At 47.3% G+C, this 15119-nt stretch overlaps 1 protein-coding gene across 2 annotated transcripts; it reads right to left on the reverse strand.

The window, feature by feature from the left end:
* Positions 1-9730: 9730 nt before the first annotated feature.
* On the reverse strand, positions 9731-14381 carry PJA1 (praja ring finger ubiquitin ligase 1). Of its 2 annotated transcripts, none has more exons than XM_030305884.2 (2): positions 14252-14381; positions 9731-11978 (listed from the first exon to the last, which is right to left on the reverse strand). In XM_030305884.2, the coding sequence occupies exon 2, from the start codon at positions 11963-11965 to the stop codon at positions 10172-10174; it is 1794 nt and encodes a 597-aa protein (XP_030161744.1). In that variant the 5' UTR covers positions 11966-11978; positions 14252-14381; the 3' UTR covers positions 9731-10171. The 2 variants fall into 2 exon arrangements, with proteins under 2 accessions (XP_030161744.1, XP_030161743.1); XM_030305883.2 differs by having other exon boundaries at positions 9731-12306; positions 14252-14362.
* Positions 14382-15119: the final 738 nt, after the last annotated feature.

The following is a 15119-nucleotide window of genomic DNA, read 5'->3' on the forward strand; positions in this document are numbered from 1 at the left end:
TCCTCAACAAGCAGGCACTGTGTATGCGTTTGTTTGGTTTAGAAAAGCACCATTCCCCCCCCCCCCATTCCCATTCCCACGATCAAAGATTCCTTCCTTTCCTTCCCAGTAGGAAGAGTAAAGGCCGCTAGGCCAGAGGTTTCAAGTGATTGGAGGGGGCAGGGCAATGGGAGGGGGCTGAGCTGGAGACCCAAATGCCTCTTCTAAACTCCAAGCCTTGTATCCAATAGCCTGCTGGACATCCCCTTGCATATCTCCAAGGGTTCCCAAACTCCACATCCTAAACTGAATTCATCAATGCTGCTCTCTCCACCCCTGCTTTCTGGCCCTCCTATAGAGCTCCTATCTCAGTAAATGACCTCATCATCCAGTGACCCAAAAGCCAAAATCTTGGGAGTCATCCAAGACTTCCTCATACCCCCAATTGGATCAGTGTCCTAATCTGCTCAGTTTTCCCTTTTATCTCTCCAATCTGTCTCTTCTCTCCCTCCTCATGGCCCCACCCTGTTTTAGTTTCATTCATTCATTCACTCATTCAACAATGATTTATTAAGCACCTACCATGTGCCAGGGAATGTGTTAGCCATTGACGATTCAACTGTGAAGAAATCTGACCTGGCTTTTGCTCCCGTAAGTTTTGTGTCCGATGTGGCTGGTCTCAGTGCAGAGGGATAGGGCTAACTACCAGCCAGCTTCTAAAAGTGTTCCTTACAGAGGGTAATGGTTAAGAGCAGTGACTCTGTAGCTAGCCTGCCTGGGTTTGAATTCTTAGAACACTTAGAGCTGTGTTCCCTTCAGCACATCATTTAATCTCTCTGTGCCTTAGTTTTCTTTTTCTTTTTTATTTATTTAAAAAAAATTTAAATGTTTATTTATTTTTGAGAGAGAGACAGAGCAGGAGTGGGGGAAGGGGCAGAGAGAGAGGAAGACACAGAATCTGAAGCAGGCAGGCTCCAGGCTCCGAGCTGTCAGCACAGAGCCCGACGCAGGGCTCAAACCCATGAACCATCGTGAGATCATGACCTGAGCTGAGGTCGGATGCTTAACTGACTGAGCCACCCAAGCTCCCCTCTCTGTGTGTTGGTTTTCTCACATGGAAAATGGGGGTGAGGATAGCAGCTACCTGTAAGGATTGAATATGTCAATATTTTAAGGTGCAAGCACAATATTCTATATTAGCATTGTTAGTTTTATTATTTAAAGTGTGGAGTGAGGCAGGGCCCGATAATAGACCAAATTATAGGAACCCAGAGGGAGGCCTGCCTAGGAGGCAAGGGGTCAGATTGCAAGAATATGGCAGCAGGCCCTTAGAATGGCCCTGTCAAGAAATCAGCATGGGAAATCCAACAGAGTCCTGATTAGCTGGCAGAGGCTTGTCATAGGAAATCCAGGCACAGAATCTGGAAATCCTGTGGGGATTCCAGAGGGGAGGAAGCAAAGTGTGGCAGAGTAGTCACTGTCAGGACGTCCAGGGTAACAGCTCTAGCTCTGCCACTGTCTAGTCATGTAACCTCAAGTAGGTCATTTTCCATTCTGAGCCTTAGCTTCCTAAGAATGGCAGTTAACAAGAATTGAGAGCTTAATATGCATCAGGCACCGTTTCACTACTTTAACTGCTCCCCTCAAAGGGAGCTACTATTATTTAACTCCCATTTTACAGATGAGAAAACTGAGGCACAGAGAGGTTAAGGCACTAGACCAGGGTTGAAAAGCAAGTGAAATAATACAGCACTGGGACTTGAAAGCATGTGTCTTTGAGACTAGTGATTAGAACACCTTCATTGTAGAGCTATTGTGAAAATTGCATGATATACTTCTGGAAGTATTTGGTAGCAGGCTGGCAGGCTGCCCAGGGAGGATTGTCTTTAGGCTGTGGGCTCTAGCCGCCAGGCTGAGGCTACAGAGCCTGTGCCCGCAAAAGGAAGCCTGGGCCTCAGACATCTAATCTGAGTCAGGGACAGGCCAGAATCCACTGGTCAGAAGCAGAGCCCAAGGTTAAGCTGCGCTAAAGGCGAAGGGGACTTCAACCCCTGAGACTGCTTGAGGGCAGAGACCATCTTGGTCACTTCTGGATGCTCCTGTGCTCCACAAAAGGAAGTGTTTAATAAATATAGGAAGGAAATGCCACTGTAGAGTGTCTCTTATGTACTGCCACTGCACTACTCCCTCGTGTTCTCTTCACAGCAGTCCCATAAGGTTATCATACTCATTTTACTCGTGAGGAAACTGAGGTTCAGAGAGGTGATGTGACTCACTTAGGGCCAAGAGCTAATAAGTAGTCAAGCAGCTCTTTGAATGCAGAGAAGAGCAAAAGAAAAAAAAAAAAAAAACAGGGCCAAGAACCCCTTCTATTCATGGCAGAGAAGGAAAGTATATTTTATTGCTCTAATTATACACTTCTCTGGTGATTGTGGTGGGCCTTACCCCCTCTACCTCATGCTACCTACCTGTAGCAAACAAATAGAACTGACACTGGGCCAGGATTTAGAGTCCACCAGATCTTCATATATATGCTCTGGACTTTCTCTTGACAACTCTGGGGACTGGGCCCATAGAAGCCCTCACCCCTCGTCGGCCTGAACCTGGCAGTCTGGGACACCTCCACTTAGAACAAAGAGACTGGCAGCAGCTTTCTCCTCCCACAAAGTCAGATGGGCTCTGAGGCCAGCCACTCTCTTAGCTGGGAGGACTCTTGCACTTTTCTTCCTCCAGTGCCCAGCCTGTAAGGGAGGAGTCAATGTGGCAGCCATATCTAATCAGGCCGGGCCCCAAGACACAGAAGCTCCTTCATCTAGGCCTGAGGAGGGGTCAGGCCGGGGCTCGGGGAAGGGCCAGGGCAGACATTGAGCCCATCCAGCCGGGACCAGCCCACATTCCTCAGCGGGCCTGAATGGGGTGGGCATACTCAACAGGAAGCCAAGCCCTTCACCAGGAGGGGCTCAGCCGCCGCCATCTGTGCACACAGACAGCGGTGAGCAAAGGGCCTCGGCGGCAGAGTCAATTGCACAGAAAAAAATAGCAAACAGTTTGCTTCCTCCTCCTCCCCTATCTTGCTGCACTCCACTTCCAAAGGGAATGTTGGACTCCCGCTAAGTATTTTTCTGCAGACCGGGGGCAAGCATCCGGAGTCAGCCTTGCTACATTGCTGAAGAGAGATCGATGAGTGTGTGTGTGTGTGTGTGTGTGTGTGTGTGTGTGATGTGTGTGCGGGGTGGGGGGATTCTTTCCACCCAGGGAGTAGTGGTTTTGCTTCTGAGTTCTGGGCTCCTGCTGCTCCAGCCCAGAAAAAAAAGAGCCAGGGGGAATGGTAACAACCAACAACAACCATCACCTTAGGCTTTTCTCGTGTATTTTGTCCATCTGTTACTTCATTTGTTCATTCCAAGCACCCTGTAAGACAGGGGTTCTTTTGGCCCATTTTATAAATAAGCAAACCAAGACTGAGAGAGGGTATGTGCCTTGCTCACCACTGACAGTTAATTAGCATGGAAACTGTTTCAGATGAATGTCTTTGGACTCCACCAATGCCGTGTTCTTTCTGTTTGGCCATTCTGCCGCTGACAAGGGCCTGCCTGGCTTCCCTCAGGAAGAGCCAGCCTTGAGAGGCTTGAATCAGTGTTCCAGTAACATTCCAATTTTTATACTTTTTCTCCCAGATCACCTGCTTGTTGAAGAAAATTTGAGAAATGTCCTCAACACATAGAGATAATTAAAATTACCTGTAATCCCACCACTGAGAAAACCACTGTTAGCTAACATGATGGTAGATTTCCTGATAATCCGTTATACATATATATAATCTGGAGATCTTTTTTACATACCTGAGCTGATAGTGAACCTGCTCTGGGTGCTGGGCCACCCTCCAGCCTCCACACCATGTCCTCATGAGGCAAGCTGAAGTGTGGTTCCTCTTCTCCCCATCGGGCCTGCTTGTGTCAATATTTCTTGTTCCCAGGGGGCATACACACATGCCATACTATTTCATCCCCCATGCGTTTATTCATGCCATTCCCTTTGCCTGAAGTCTCTGCCCTCCTGCCTCCTTCCTTCCCTCCTTTCCCTCTCTCTTTCTCTCTATATATATTGATGTTTACACGTGGTAAAAAAAAATCTAATTCACAAAAACTCCAAAGGGACAAAAGGGCACACAGTAAAAAGCAAGGCTTCTCACCCCTGACCTCAACTCCTGTTTCTTGTATATCTTTCCGGAGACATTCTATGTACCAGTGAGCACAGATGTGCATGTATCTCTTGTGAAACACACATGGTCACTGTCCTCACTGTTCTATGCCTCCCTCTTATAACTTCTTGGTTTTGGATATTCTTACATGGCAGTAGCTGTGGATCCGCCTTATCTGGGTAAAGGCTGTCTAGTGAAGCATCTTATGGCTGTGCCATAATTTATTTAAGCAGGCCGCTAGTGGTTGACATGGAAATGCTTTCTAGTCTCTTGCTACTACAAACAATGCAACAATAAATATCCTTGTACAAACAACCTTGTGCTTTTGCTCATGTAAGAGAAACTCCACTAGTGAAATTGCTGGGTCAGAGGATGTGCAGATTTCAAATGCTAATACATTTCACTGAAGAGCCCTTCACACAAACCAATTGACACTCTCACTGATAGATGTTTCAAAGGGCCCATATTACCCTCCCTCCTTCCCTTTCTTCACCTGGCCAATGCCTACTCATGCCTTCAGAGTGGCCTCATCCAGGATGCCTCCAACAAGCATCCCTTCCCAGCACAGCCAGCTGGGCTCTTTGCTTATAGGTCACCTCGTGTCTGCCTCCATGTCACACTTGCCACATAAGTTTGCAATCCTCTCTTTATAAATCTGTTTCCTACACTAGACTATGAGCTCTTTGAGGGAAAGACTAAGCCTCATTCATCTCTTGCAGGTTCCAGAGTCCAATACACCACAAGGCAGAAGGTCAATAAATATTTGTTGAACTAAACCAGTCAACTCTTGAAACCTCAGCTCTGACTACAGAGTGGGCAGGAATGTTGTTTGCTGAATGCAAGTATGGCCTGGGCTGAGCAGTGCCTTGGGCTTGGTTCCCCTGGGTCCATAGAGATGTGTCTTCATGCATTTGGTGCCCAGTCCCCACCTTCTTTCAGGCTGGCCCCTGGGCCATGCTTCAGCCACATTCCTCCAACTATAAGTAGTTACTGTCTCCTAGTCCCCGCTCCTGTGGAAGAACCCCTTTACAATTGTGTGTCTTGTTTCTCCTCTTCTTCCCATCCAAACGCCTGGTACCCTCTTGTCTGTGTGCCCCTTGGGCCTTTAGTGTGTGCCCCTTGGGCCTTCAGAGTTTCCCAGTAGCTGGCAGCCTGTGATGCCTATGACCAGAGCACCTGAACAGCGTCTAGCTGGAGCCAGCCTGGGCTGAGGACCAGACGCCTACCCACTCCTCACCACACTGGGGCTGGGACAGCTGCTGCCCTCCCCTGCCAAGCAGACATACTCTTTCCATCTCTTCAGAGCTGTCTCCACCTTCCTGAACCTCAGTGTCCTTATCGTTCACCTTTCAGTGTGAATGGGAGGGTCCAGTAACATCCCTAAATGTGAAGGGGTCTGGGGAAAATCTTATCCAAATGTAAGGGATTATGAAGCCCCGCTAATGTTTTAGGATAATAAAGTCTGGAAGAAGGAAATGGGATGTGAGACATGCAGGGGGCAGCAGAAACCTGCAGCAACAGGCCTAGCACCAAAATTCCATTGTGCAGATGACAATGCCAAGCAGACTGAAAGCCTGCTCCACACTGGGCCTCATCCGAAGCTGGGGCCAGTGACTGATGGACAAACACCCTCTCAGCTCCATGTTTGTCAGAGGTTCAACCCAGGCCAAAGCGAGATATACTGAGGCCAGTTGCCACATATTTCTCCATCATCAAGATGAGTATCACTTCCTAGACATAGGCCCTGGGCCTGAGAACAGTCTCTGAAATACTGGGGGCTCAGCAGGCCAAACAGAAAATGGGATAGAGGGTCGCAAGAGGAGAGGAGGAGGGGTGCCAGGGCCTGCAGAAGCTGGGGGTTGGGAGTAGGGTAAGGCTGGTTCAGAAGCACCTGGTTGGGTCAGGACCCCATGGTTTCTCCTGAGCTCTCCAAACACGTCCCCCACCTTAAGCCTACGTTGGGAGAGGAACTCATCCAACCTGTCAGCCAGCGTTGCTGAATGCATCTGAGACAAGCACTGAATGCCAGGCCTATGGAAATGACTCAGAAATAATAGCTTCTGACCTCAAGGGTTCACAGAGATGGGACACAGAGTGGAGGAGCCAGGGGTGTCAGAGAACATTGTTCTCAGGAGCTGGCACATGAACAGGACTTTTTAAAGCATGGATAAAATTGACAGGGCTGGACAGGGCATTTCAGATCAGAGGTCCAGGGACAAACGTAGAAGGATCTAGCCAGAATAGAGGGCTAAGAGAAGGTAGTGCCTTAGAAACGGGAAAGGCCTTATGACAGTTGAGACAGTGTTAGCTAGGGGGTCCCCCTCAGGAATCTGGGGTGCTGTCTTGCAAGATATAGTGGTTTAGACTCCAAATCAATGACCAAAATGTGGAGCTATTTATTCCACAGCCGGGAAACAAGCCCAGAAACCAAGAGGTCTAGTGTGGTGGGTGACACCTTTAATGAACATACCAAATAAACCACTTTTCAAAATGACTGCTTCATGTGTAGCAGCCCCTGAGGCCTGCTGTTCTAGAACCATGGCTCCAGATAGCAATAATGGGTCCCGTTTTGTAAACAGAAATTGCCTGACCCTTTGCCATTTGGGGTATTTCATATAGCTAAACATGGGCACAAAAGTGGGCTATGGTGTTGGCCAGGGTGCCACCTGGGATTCTTAGTTACAAATGACAGAAACCAACCCTAGTTAATTTGAGCGAAAATCTTATTGGAAAGCTATGGGGGAGCTCGGGGAATTGTCTGGGAGGCTGGAGAATCAGAAACTGGCAGGAAAAAGGGAACTGGGTGTCAGAGGGACACAGCCACATCCTACACAGGAGCTTTTGGCCTCTTGCACTCTCAGCATGGTCCCACACTGCAGCCACCACCACCACCACCACCACCACCGCCATGGTAACACAGGAGCAAATGCTCCATGACCCAACTCCTCTGATGTCCTCTCCCTCCAGACCAAAGGTATTGGGCACAAGTGTCGGATGTGCTTAATTGAGGCCCGAGGCCCAAGTCCGGGCCACTCAGAGCCTGGGACCCAGGTCTCGGGCCTTGTGGTTGTCCCTAGTAAGGACAGCATTACCTCTACAGCATGACCCTCCATAGACAGCCTTCTCCAATACCAGCAGGGAGCTGCAGGCACCAGAGAGGAGTCCCCTTTGGTGGATTTACTAACTGTGAGGGAAATTAGGACTTCTGTTAGGCAAGGGACCAGGGAGGAAGATAACCAGGCCCCAAGGGTACTTCTAACATACTTCCTGGTGTGGTGCCAGTTAGGGCACAGCAAAGGGTTAACATCAGGCAAACCACCACAAGCCCACCCTTCAAGAGCCCTCTAAGGTCACAGACGTCCGAATCTCTGTGTCGGCTGAGGTGCCAACCAAAGGCCAAGGGGGAACAGAGAATGGATGTAGGGGACAAAGTATATGTGTATGTGTATGTGTGTGTGTGTGTGTGTGTGTGTGTGTGTGTGTGTATTATCAGCTTGACCACTTGCAGAGTACAGGACTGTGGCCTCAACCTCTGTTTCCGTACTTGCAGTGAGAGAGTAATCATCTCTCTTTTTTTTTTAATTGGGATTTTTTTTTTATTTCACTTATTTTGTTAATACTCATGGAAATACAGTGACACTGTAAAAAAAAAATCAGGCAAATGAATTATTTCAGATAAAAAAATCAAAAGCCCCCTTCCTCACTCTTTTCCCCCAACCCCTCGTCCCTTCCCAGAGGTAACCACTGCCATCAGTTAGGTATGTACACAGCCTTGCAGACACTTTTATGTATTATGATATACAGTTAGGTTTTGTAAGGTTTTATTTTACATGAAGACTGTACATATTGCTCCACAACATACTTTTTTTAACTTAACATTGGGTCTTGGAGATCTTTTCATATCAGTACAAGTTTTAACTGCTGCATAGCATTGGTTCCACACTAGCACGTATCTGAGTTGGGCTGAAAGACATGCACCATTTTACATTGTGAAAGACAGCTACTCCCCCAAACTGTTCTCCAAAAAGGCTGCTATCACTTACATTTCTTTTTCCCCTAGCCCAAACTAGATATTATCATGAGGAAAAACTCTTGCTTTCTGATGGACACAATATGCTTCACTGTTTTGTTAGTTTACATGTCACTGATTGCCAGTGAGGTTGAACATTAACAATATCCAGGCTGGTGGAGCTAAAAACAGCTCTCATAAACTGCCGGTAGGAGCATAAATTAGTACAATCACTTTGGAGAGCAGTTCAGCAATATCTAGTTACGAGGAAGATTCTTAAACGCTAAGACCCCCAAATTTTACCTCCAAGCCTAAAGACCCAGACGTTTCATCTCCATATACGTATTTACCCCCAGAGAAACACACATGTGCACAGAGAGACATCTTTTAAGTCTATTCATTGCTGCAAAATACTGGGAAGAACCTAACTGCCCACCAATAAGGGAATGGATAAATTGTGATGGTCCATACAACTGAATGTGTAGTATACAGCAGTTAAAATGCATGAACTACAGCTATGTGTATCAAAATAGTTAAATCTCAAACACAATGTTGAGTGAAAAAATCAAGTTGCAAAACGATACATACATTCTATCAATCATGTCCACTTAAAAAACATAAACATTCTATCCCGGCTATGGATATATACACACATATACATATATATGTACACATATACACACACATCTAAAAACACAGACGAGAAGAAAACACACCATTTCCTGGGTAGTGCTTACCTCTGTGGAGGAAGGAAGGTAAATACAACAGGTGAGGAACTTCACTTGTGCCTGAAAAATTCTATTTATTGTAGACAGAAAGAGAGATTGGAAGCCAATATGGCCAAATGCTAAAACCTGTTCACTCTGTGTAAGCGGGTATCTGTATTTGCCACAGCACTTGTCTCGCATATATTTTTCTATTCCTTTTGTGTCACTGTGTTAAGGTATATGATCAGCACAGAGGTTGTTATTTTGGAACTTTTTGGACCCATCCCCTCTGAGAGTTTCTTTTCTTTTTTTTTTAAGATTTTATTTCTTTAAGTGATCTCTCCACCCAGCATGGGGCTCGAACTCACAATCCCAACATCAAGAACTGCACGCTCTACCGAGTGAGCCAGCCAGGAGCCCCGCTCTGAGAGGTTCTATTTTCTAAAAGGGGATTTTAACTCCTTCACCCCTATACTCAGTTTGGACTTATTCCTACCATTGTTCTTTATTTTTACCATGCTTTCTCATTGTCTCTTTCCTTCCCATAGACTGACAGAGTACTCTCCATTTGACCTTTGCCCCGTAGAGTCGTTTGACAATCACACACTTTATTCCTACTTTTAGAAATCATTACCCTTAATTTTTTGCCACTGTTGGAGTTAGCATTTCCAATGACCTTCCAGCTTTTCTACTTTTGGGAGCACCAAAAAAAAAAAAAAAAAGGAAAAAGAAAAAAGAAGACCCCACCAAACCCTATTTTTGATGCAAGTTCAATGGACTGATTATAAAGTCACTTAGTACCACCATTTTAGACAAAACCAAACAATTCCACTATACCATGTAAAACCAAAAGAAGAACTTTAATGAGCTTTTACGGCACTGCAATTACAGGAACATTAACCCATAACATGCAACAGAAATGATGATGCCTTCTGGACATATTTAACAGATCAACTTGACATTACAATTAACAGCAACATATTCTACTGAAGACAAATGCAACTTATTTCCACTCGGGTTAGAAAATGTATGTTTTTACTGCAATCTCAAGTAGCATTTAGAATGTTTAGTTTTGCTTTTCTAACCTCTAAGAGACAATAGGATTTTTAATGCAATCGCACACAACCATTTTCACATTGGAAAGAATCACAAGGAATCAACAGGTGTAGATTAATGAACTGATTGGTTTCATTTCAATTGTTAATTTTGAGAGGGCTCCTGCAGTATTGTGGATTTCAGATGGGGAAAACCAACCGACAAAGAAGAGCCTTGGCCTTAGAGTGGGGGAGGGAACATGCAGCGGCACACGGGGCAGGTGCCTGACTTCTGAAGCCAGATGGACACGCACGGCTTGTGGAAATAGTGGTGGCATGGCAGCTCAGTTGCCACCTCCCCCTTCACATATTCACTACAGCAGATGGGGCAACACATTTCCTGCCCCACTGCACTGTGATCTTCAGTGACCAGGATCTCGGGAAGGGTGTCGATGCTCTCCTTGCTTGCAGGTGGATTGGCCACCTCCACGTCCACTGCGAGAGACTCTAAGTGCGCGAGGGCTGTTTCCATCGCCTGGGCCAGGCGTTCTTCAAGTGCCATGTATGTGAGAAATTGAGGATCCACGTAGGAAATGGCTTCGGCCACCCCCAACCCATCTGCAAACCCGTCAAAGAGGCTCCAATCCACTTCTAAGTCTTCGCTCACGCTGGAATCATCTTCAAGGTTGTTGTTTCCATCCAGCATGAACACTCCTGGCTGCAGAAACTCCTGGCCAGAATCATTATCCCCCTCGCTGCTGCTCTCATTTTCATTGTACTGGAGCCAAGGAACCTCTCCTTCTTCTGGGGATGCCTGCTCCTCTTCTTGAAGAGGTGGTCCCCGAACTTCTTCAAGTTCATTGCTGCTACTGCTGTTCGCACTGGCACTAGCACTGGGGCTGGCACCAGCACTGGCATTCACTCTGACTTGCTCAGGTTCATGCTCTTCTTTCCCTGGCAGAGTCTCCCAGCTTTCACCACTGGATGACAGATTTTGCTCTCGGCCTCGATACTTCCGACGCAGAGCAGCAGTCCACTCTTTGTCACTGTCAGAGTCTTCCTCATAGTATTTGTAGTAATCATCGCTGTACGTCCAGAAGTCAGGGTCGGCCATGGTTCGTCGTCGTCTTGGCACCTTTTCTGGCTTCACTTGGTCATTCCTGGCATCCCTCTTCTCCTCAGGGTACTTTGGCTCAGAGAAGCCACTTAAACTCTCAACTCTGCCTCTTCTGCCTCGGCCATTGGCATGGCCTTCATCAGCATTGGCAGAATCCCTCCACCTGGAAGTACTGTGTGGCATATCATCATCATCATCAGTATCAAAAAATATCTTTGGCTTCACGCAGTTTGGACTTGCCAGATTTCTGATTTTGGGCCTCACCACTGGCTCCTCCGCACTCTTTGGGGTGTTTTCCCCACCACCACAAATACTCACAGGAGCCCTGATGGGACGTGCAGGTAAATTCTGCTCCTGTCTCTCCCTCTCCAGGCTGTCACCAGTGGTTGCCACCTTGCCTTCAGCGGACATCTGAGGAGCCATGCTATTTGGCTGCAGGAACTCTGCTCTGCTAGCAGAGCGTCTCACCACAGGGGCTGGGTCTACCTTGTCAAGCTCCTCTCTCACATCACGGTTAAAGCTAGAGAACTGTGGGGGCACCCCAGCCAAAGACCTTGCCCCTTTCTCTGGGTCATACGGCTTCTCATCTTTAAACTTGCCAGTTTTCCCTCTAACTGGCACTCGGTCAACAGGCCCAGCCCCCTCCTCCTCACTATCATCTGCCCCGAAAGAGTCAACGTGTCCATAAGCCATTCCTCTTCTGCTACCCGAGGCCCTGTACTCTCTCGGTGGGTACCTGGAGTAGTCCTCATTATCAACATTCAGGCTGGTTCCCGAGCTCTCACTGTCTTCCCAACTACGACGAGTGGTGGAAAATGGTGACCGGCTCCTCTTGGTGGTTTGACTGGGGGCTGATCTGTGCATTGGGACTTCGGATGTCGTCTTTCTCTGGCTGGAAATCCTTTCCTGGTGGCTCATGGATGGCCTGAAACTGACATAAGCATGCCTTCTTCCATACCTCCTGCCTGTATTGGACTGATACCCTCCTGATGGCTTGGGCCATACAGGCTTGCTAGATTCCTGACCCATTGCTCTGACTTTTAGGAGGGTTTCCAATACAGCTGGGGCTCGAGTGGAAAGGCTCCTGCTCCCTGAACAAGCTTTGGAGATGGGAAAGTCAAATCAGTTCAGAATAAAAGAGCAGGGAGATCTATTTTCACTTCAGCAGGCAGGTAACAGAAAGAATAAGGGGCCTTTAAAATTAGTTTCACTTTCTTCTAAGGCCTGAAGTAGCATTCCAGTGACTGTCAGGTGTAGACCTGGAACACATTTTTAATGTTGGCAAAATGATTACAAGACTGGGTTTATAGGAAAGCCAGACCCAGGGGAGAATCTGACAGAAGATGGGTGGGCGGCGGGGGGGACTGGATGCTAGCAAGGTGGGTAAAGTCCTGTGGAATTATGCCAACATGGAAGAGGAAAGATTGCTGCGGTTATTTTATAGGGTGTCTGCGTTTTTCTGAGCCCTGCAGACATACAGGAGAAATGCAAATGGAAATAGGGTAAAAAATATAGATCACCACATGTTCAAGAGTGCCTACGTGTCTGTCAGGAGGAGAAGGGCAGGTGGAAGGGGGGACCAGCAATCATGCAATGAAGAGATGTCTGTGTTTGTAGGGGGGACAGGACAGATGTATTGGGAAGAGGCATTAGTGTCAGACAGAATGAGACTCATTCCAGATGTGGGTATAAAAATGACAGGTGTGTGTAGGGTGGCTTCAGAGGAGAGGGATGTGTAAGTGTGAGAGAAAGAGAATGTGCGTGTACGGTTGTGTGTGCAGCGGCTGAAACTCTGGAGGGACGTGTGTTCCTGTGTCAGTGGCAGGCAAGAAAGGGTACGGTGGCCCTAGATATGGGTGTCCATGGTCTGCGTGTGTGTTCGTCAAAATGGGAGGCAACAATGGAGAAATGTCAGTGTGAGCAAATGCATCCATGGGAGGGACAGCACAGGACAGGGATGTGCGGGTGGCTGGTGGGTGGAATGGGGGCCAGCAATGAAAGAAATATGTATATTCATGAATGTGGCTAGCAGGGAGGGGGCATGGCATCCCTGGAGAAGGATTTATGTGAGTGTGAGTGTGAGTGTGTCCACTGCAGGAACCAGCGAAGGAGAGCTGTCTATGCACCTATGTAGCAGACAGGGAGGAGGGCTGGGAGTATTTGTGAGGGCTGTGTGAATAAGAGTGTGTGGGTGCATATGTATGTAAGTGGCATATGAAAGAGGATCCAGCAATCAAAGGATATCCTTATGTGCGTATGTGGCAGGCAGGGTATAAGGTAGCCCCAAAAGTGGTGTGTGTGTGTGTGTGTGTGTGTGTGTGTGCTTGCTAGAGCACACAGAGGCAGAAGCAGGAGGGGGCTGCTTCTGGAGGTGTGTATGTGGCAGGCAGTGAGAAGCAGGGAAAGGCATTGGAGGGTGTGACAGTGTGCAAGAGGGTGTGTATGTGTGTGTGTCCATGCATGCAAGGGGAAGGGGATGTGCCAGAACCTTGAGTATGGGGGGAGGCAGGGAGAGGACTGCAATGGAAGGGTTTTGTGTGTGTATGTCTGTGTATGCGTGTATGTATGTATGCTTGCGTGCATGTGTATGTGCGTGTGTGCATGTGTGTGTATGTCCTGCCCACACACGCGACACACAGAGAGGGGGAGGGGGCCGCAATGTCATAATGAGGGACAGGAGAACATTATCAGCTCAAACAGCATATCCAAACCAACGTGCCAGGGAAAGGGGAAAAAAGAAAAGGGCATGTGGGGGTTTCATTTTCCCTGAAAATAATTTGTTTTTCTGACAATTATTTTCCTGGCAACAATATATTTACCTAAAAATCTTAACGTTTTACCATTCAGCAAACAACTGCAAAATGGGGGAAGAAAGGCCACGGAGTGTTCTGCAAAGGGACCCAGAAGGGAGGAAGGAGGAGAGGGCCCCGACCACCCCTCCCCTCTCAAACAGAGATCAAAGCCATTCGAGTAGGGGCCGCGCCACACGATAGGGGCTGGGGGACGGAGGATGGAGCCCCCAAATAGGTCGGTGGACACAGGCCTCACTCTGCAGTCAGGTCCTGCGTCCGCCCCACCCCTTCCCGAGGGGCAAGCCTGAAAATCTGTTCGCTAGAGGTCCCTTAGATCCTCGCCCCCGTGCCCGGCCACTTGCCCCACCGCCACGTCTGGATGAATTGAGGAAATAAACAGCCTTTCACTCACCCAGTCCTGACACCCGCACGCTCTCAGTAGGAGCAGAGCTCTCGGACCTCCGACCGCCACGACCGCCAGAGAGGCTGCTCCTGCTCTCCAGCTCCTCCCCCGCCAGACAGCAGCTGGGCGGGCAGCGACTGCGGCGGAGGAAGTGATTGTGGCGTCGGCTGGGGCCCGCCCCCTTGATGTGGCGGGGGCGGCAGCTGCTCTCGACAAATCAGGGTGGGCCCGAAAGCATTATTTCATTTTAAATGATGAAATCGTCAAGGATACAGAAAAGGACAGCGAAAAATGTAACCAACAGCCAGCTGTAACAAATGTTAAACATTTAGCCATATTCCCTTCTGTTCTTTTTTTTTTCATGAAATGAAATCTACAAATTCTTTCTGATTAATTCCCATGTAAAAGTAATTATAATAATATATCAAATCCTATGTGGCATGTTATGGTTTGTACTAGAAGTATTAAAAATGTGAAACTATATCTAGGGTTGCAATTTTTTAAAACCTGGTAATTGAAGCAATTGAACTGTTTATGGTAGAATTTGTTGCTAATTGTTTATGGTAGAATTTGTTGTTAATTACAAAATCAAGCCTCTCTATCCAAAAGAAATGATCAGTCATGAAGCACAATACGGGTTCACCATCTGGTAATTGCATTGCAGTTTAAAAATATCATAGCCATACCTTTTGTATTTGTACAGTTTACTGAACTCTGAACTACTTTTTTAAATTGCACTTTACAATGCATCATTAATATTTACATCTAATGTAAAGACTCCCCATGTTCACAACAATAGCAAAGTTTTGTTCTTGGAAATAAAATGCATCATAGAAGAATGAGAAATATTAGGGGCAACAACATAATACAAATAGGA

The sequence above is a fragment of the Lynx canadensis genome, chromosome X (genome assembly GCF_007474595.2).
Source record: "Lynx canadensis isolate LIC74 chromosome X, mLynCan4.pri.v2, whole genome shotgun sequence".
NCBI classification, from domain to species: domain Eukaryota; kingdom Metazoa; phylum Chordata; class Mammalia; order Carnivora; family Felidae; genus Lynx; species Lynx canadensis.

Bases quoted from the DNA above. Each gene is read 5' to 3' on its own strand.
- PJA1 (XM_030305883.2), bottom strand. From the start codon at position 12,076: ATGGGTCAGGAATCTAGCAAGCCTGTATGGCCCAAGCCATCAGGAGGG.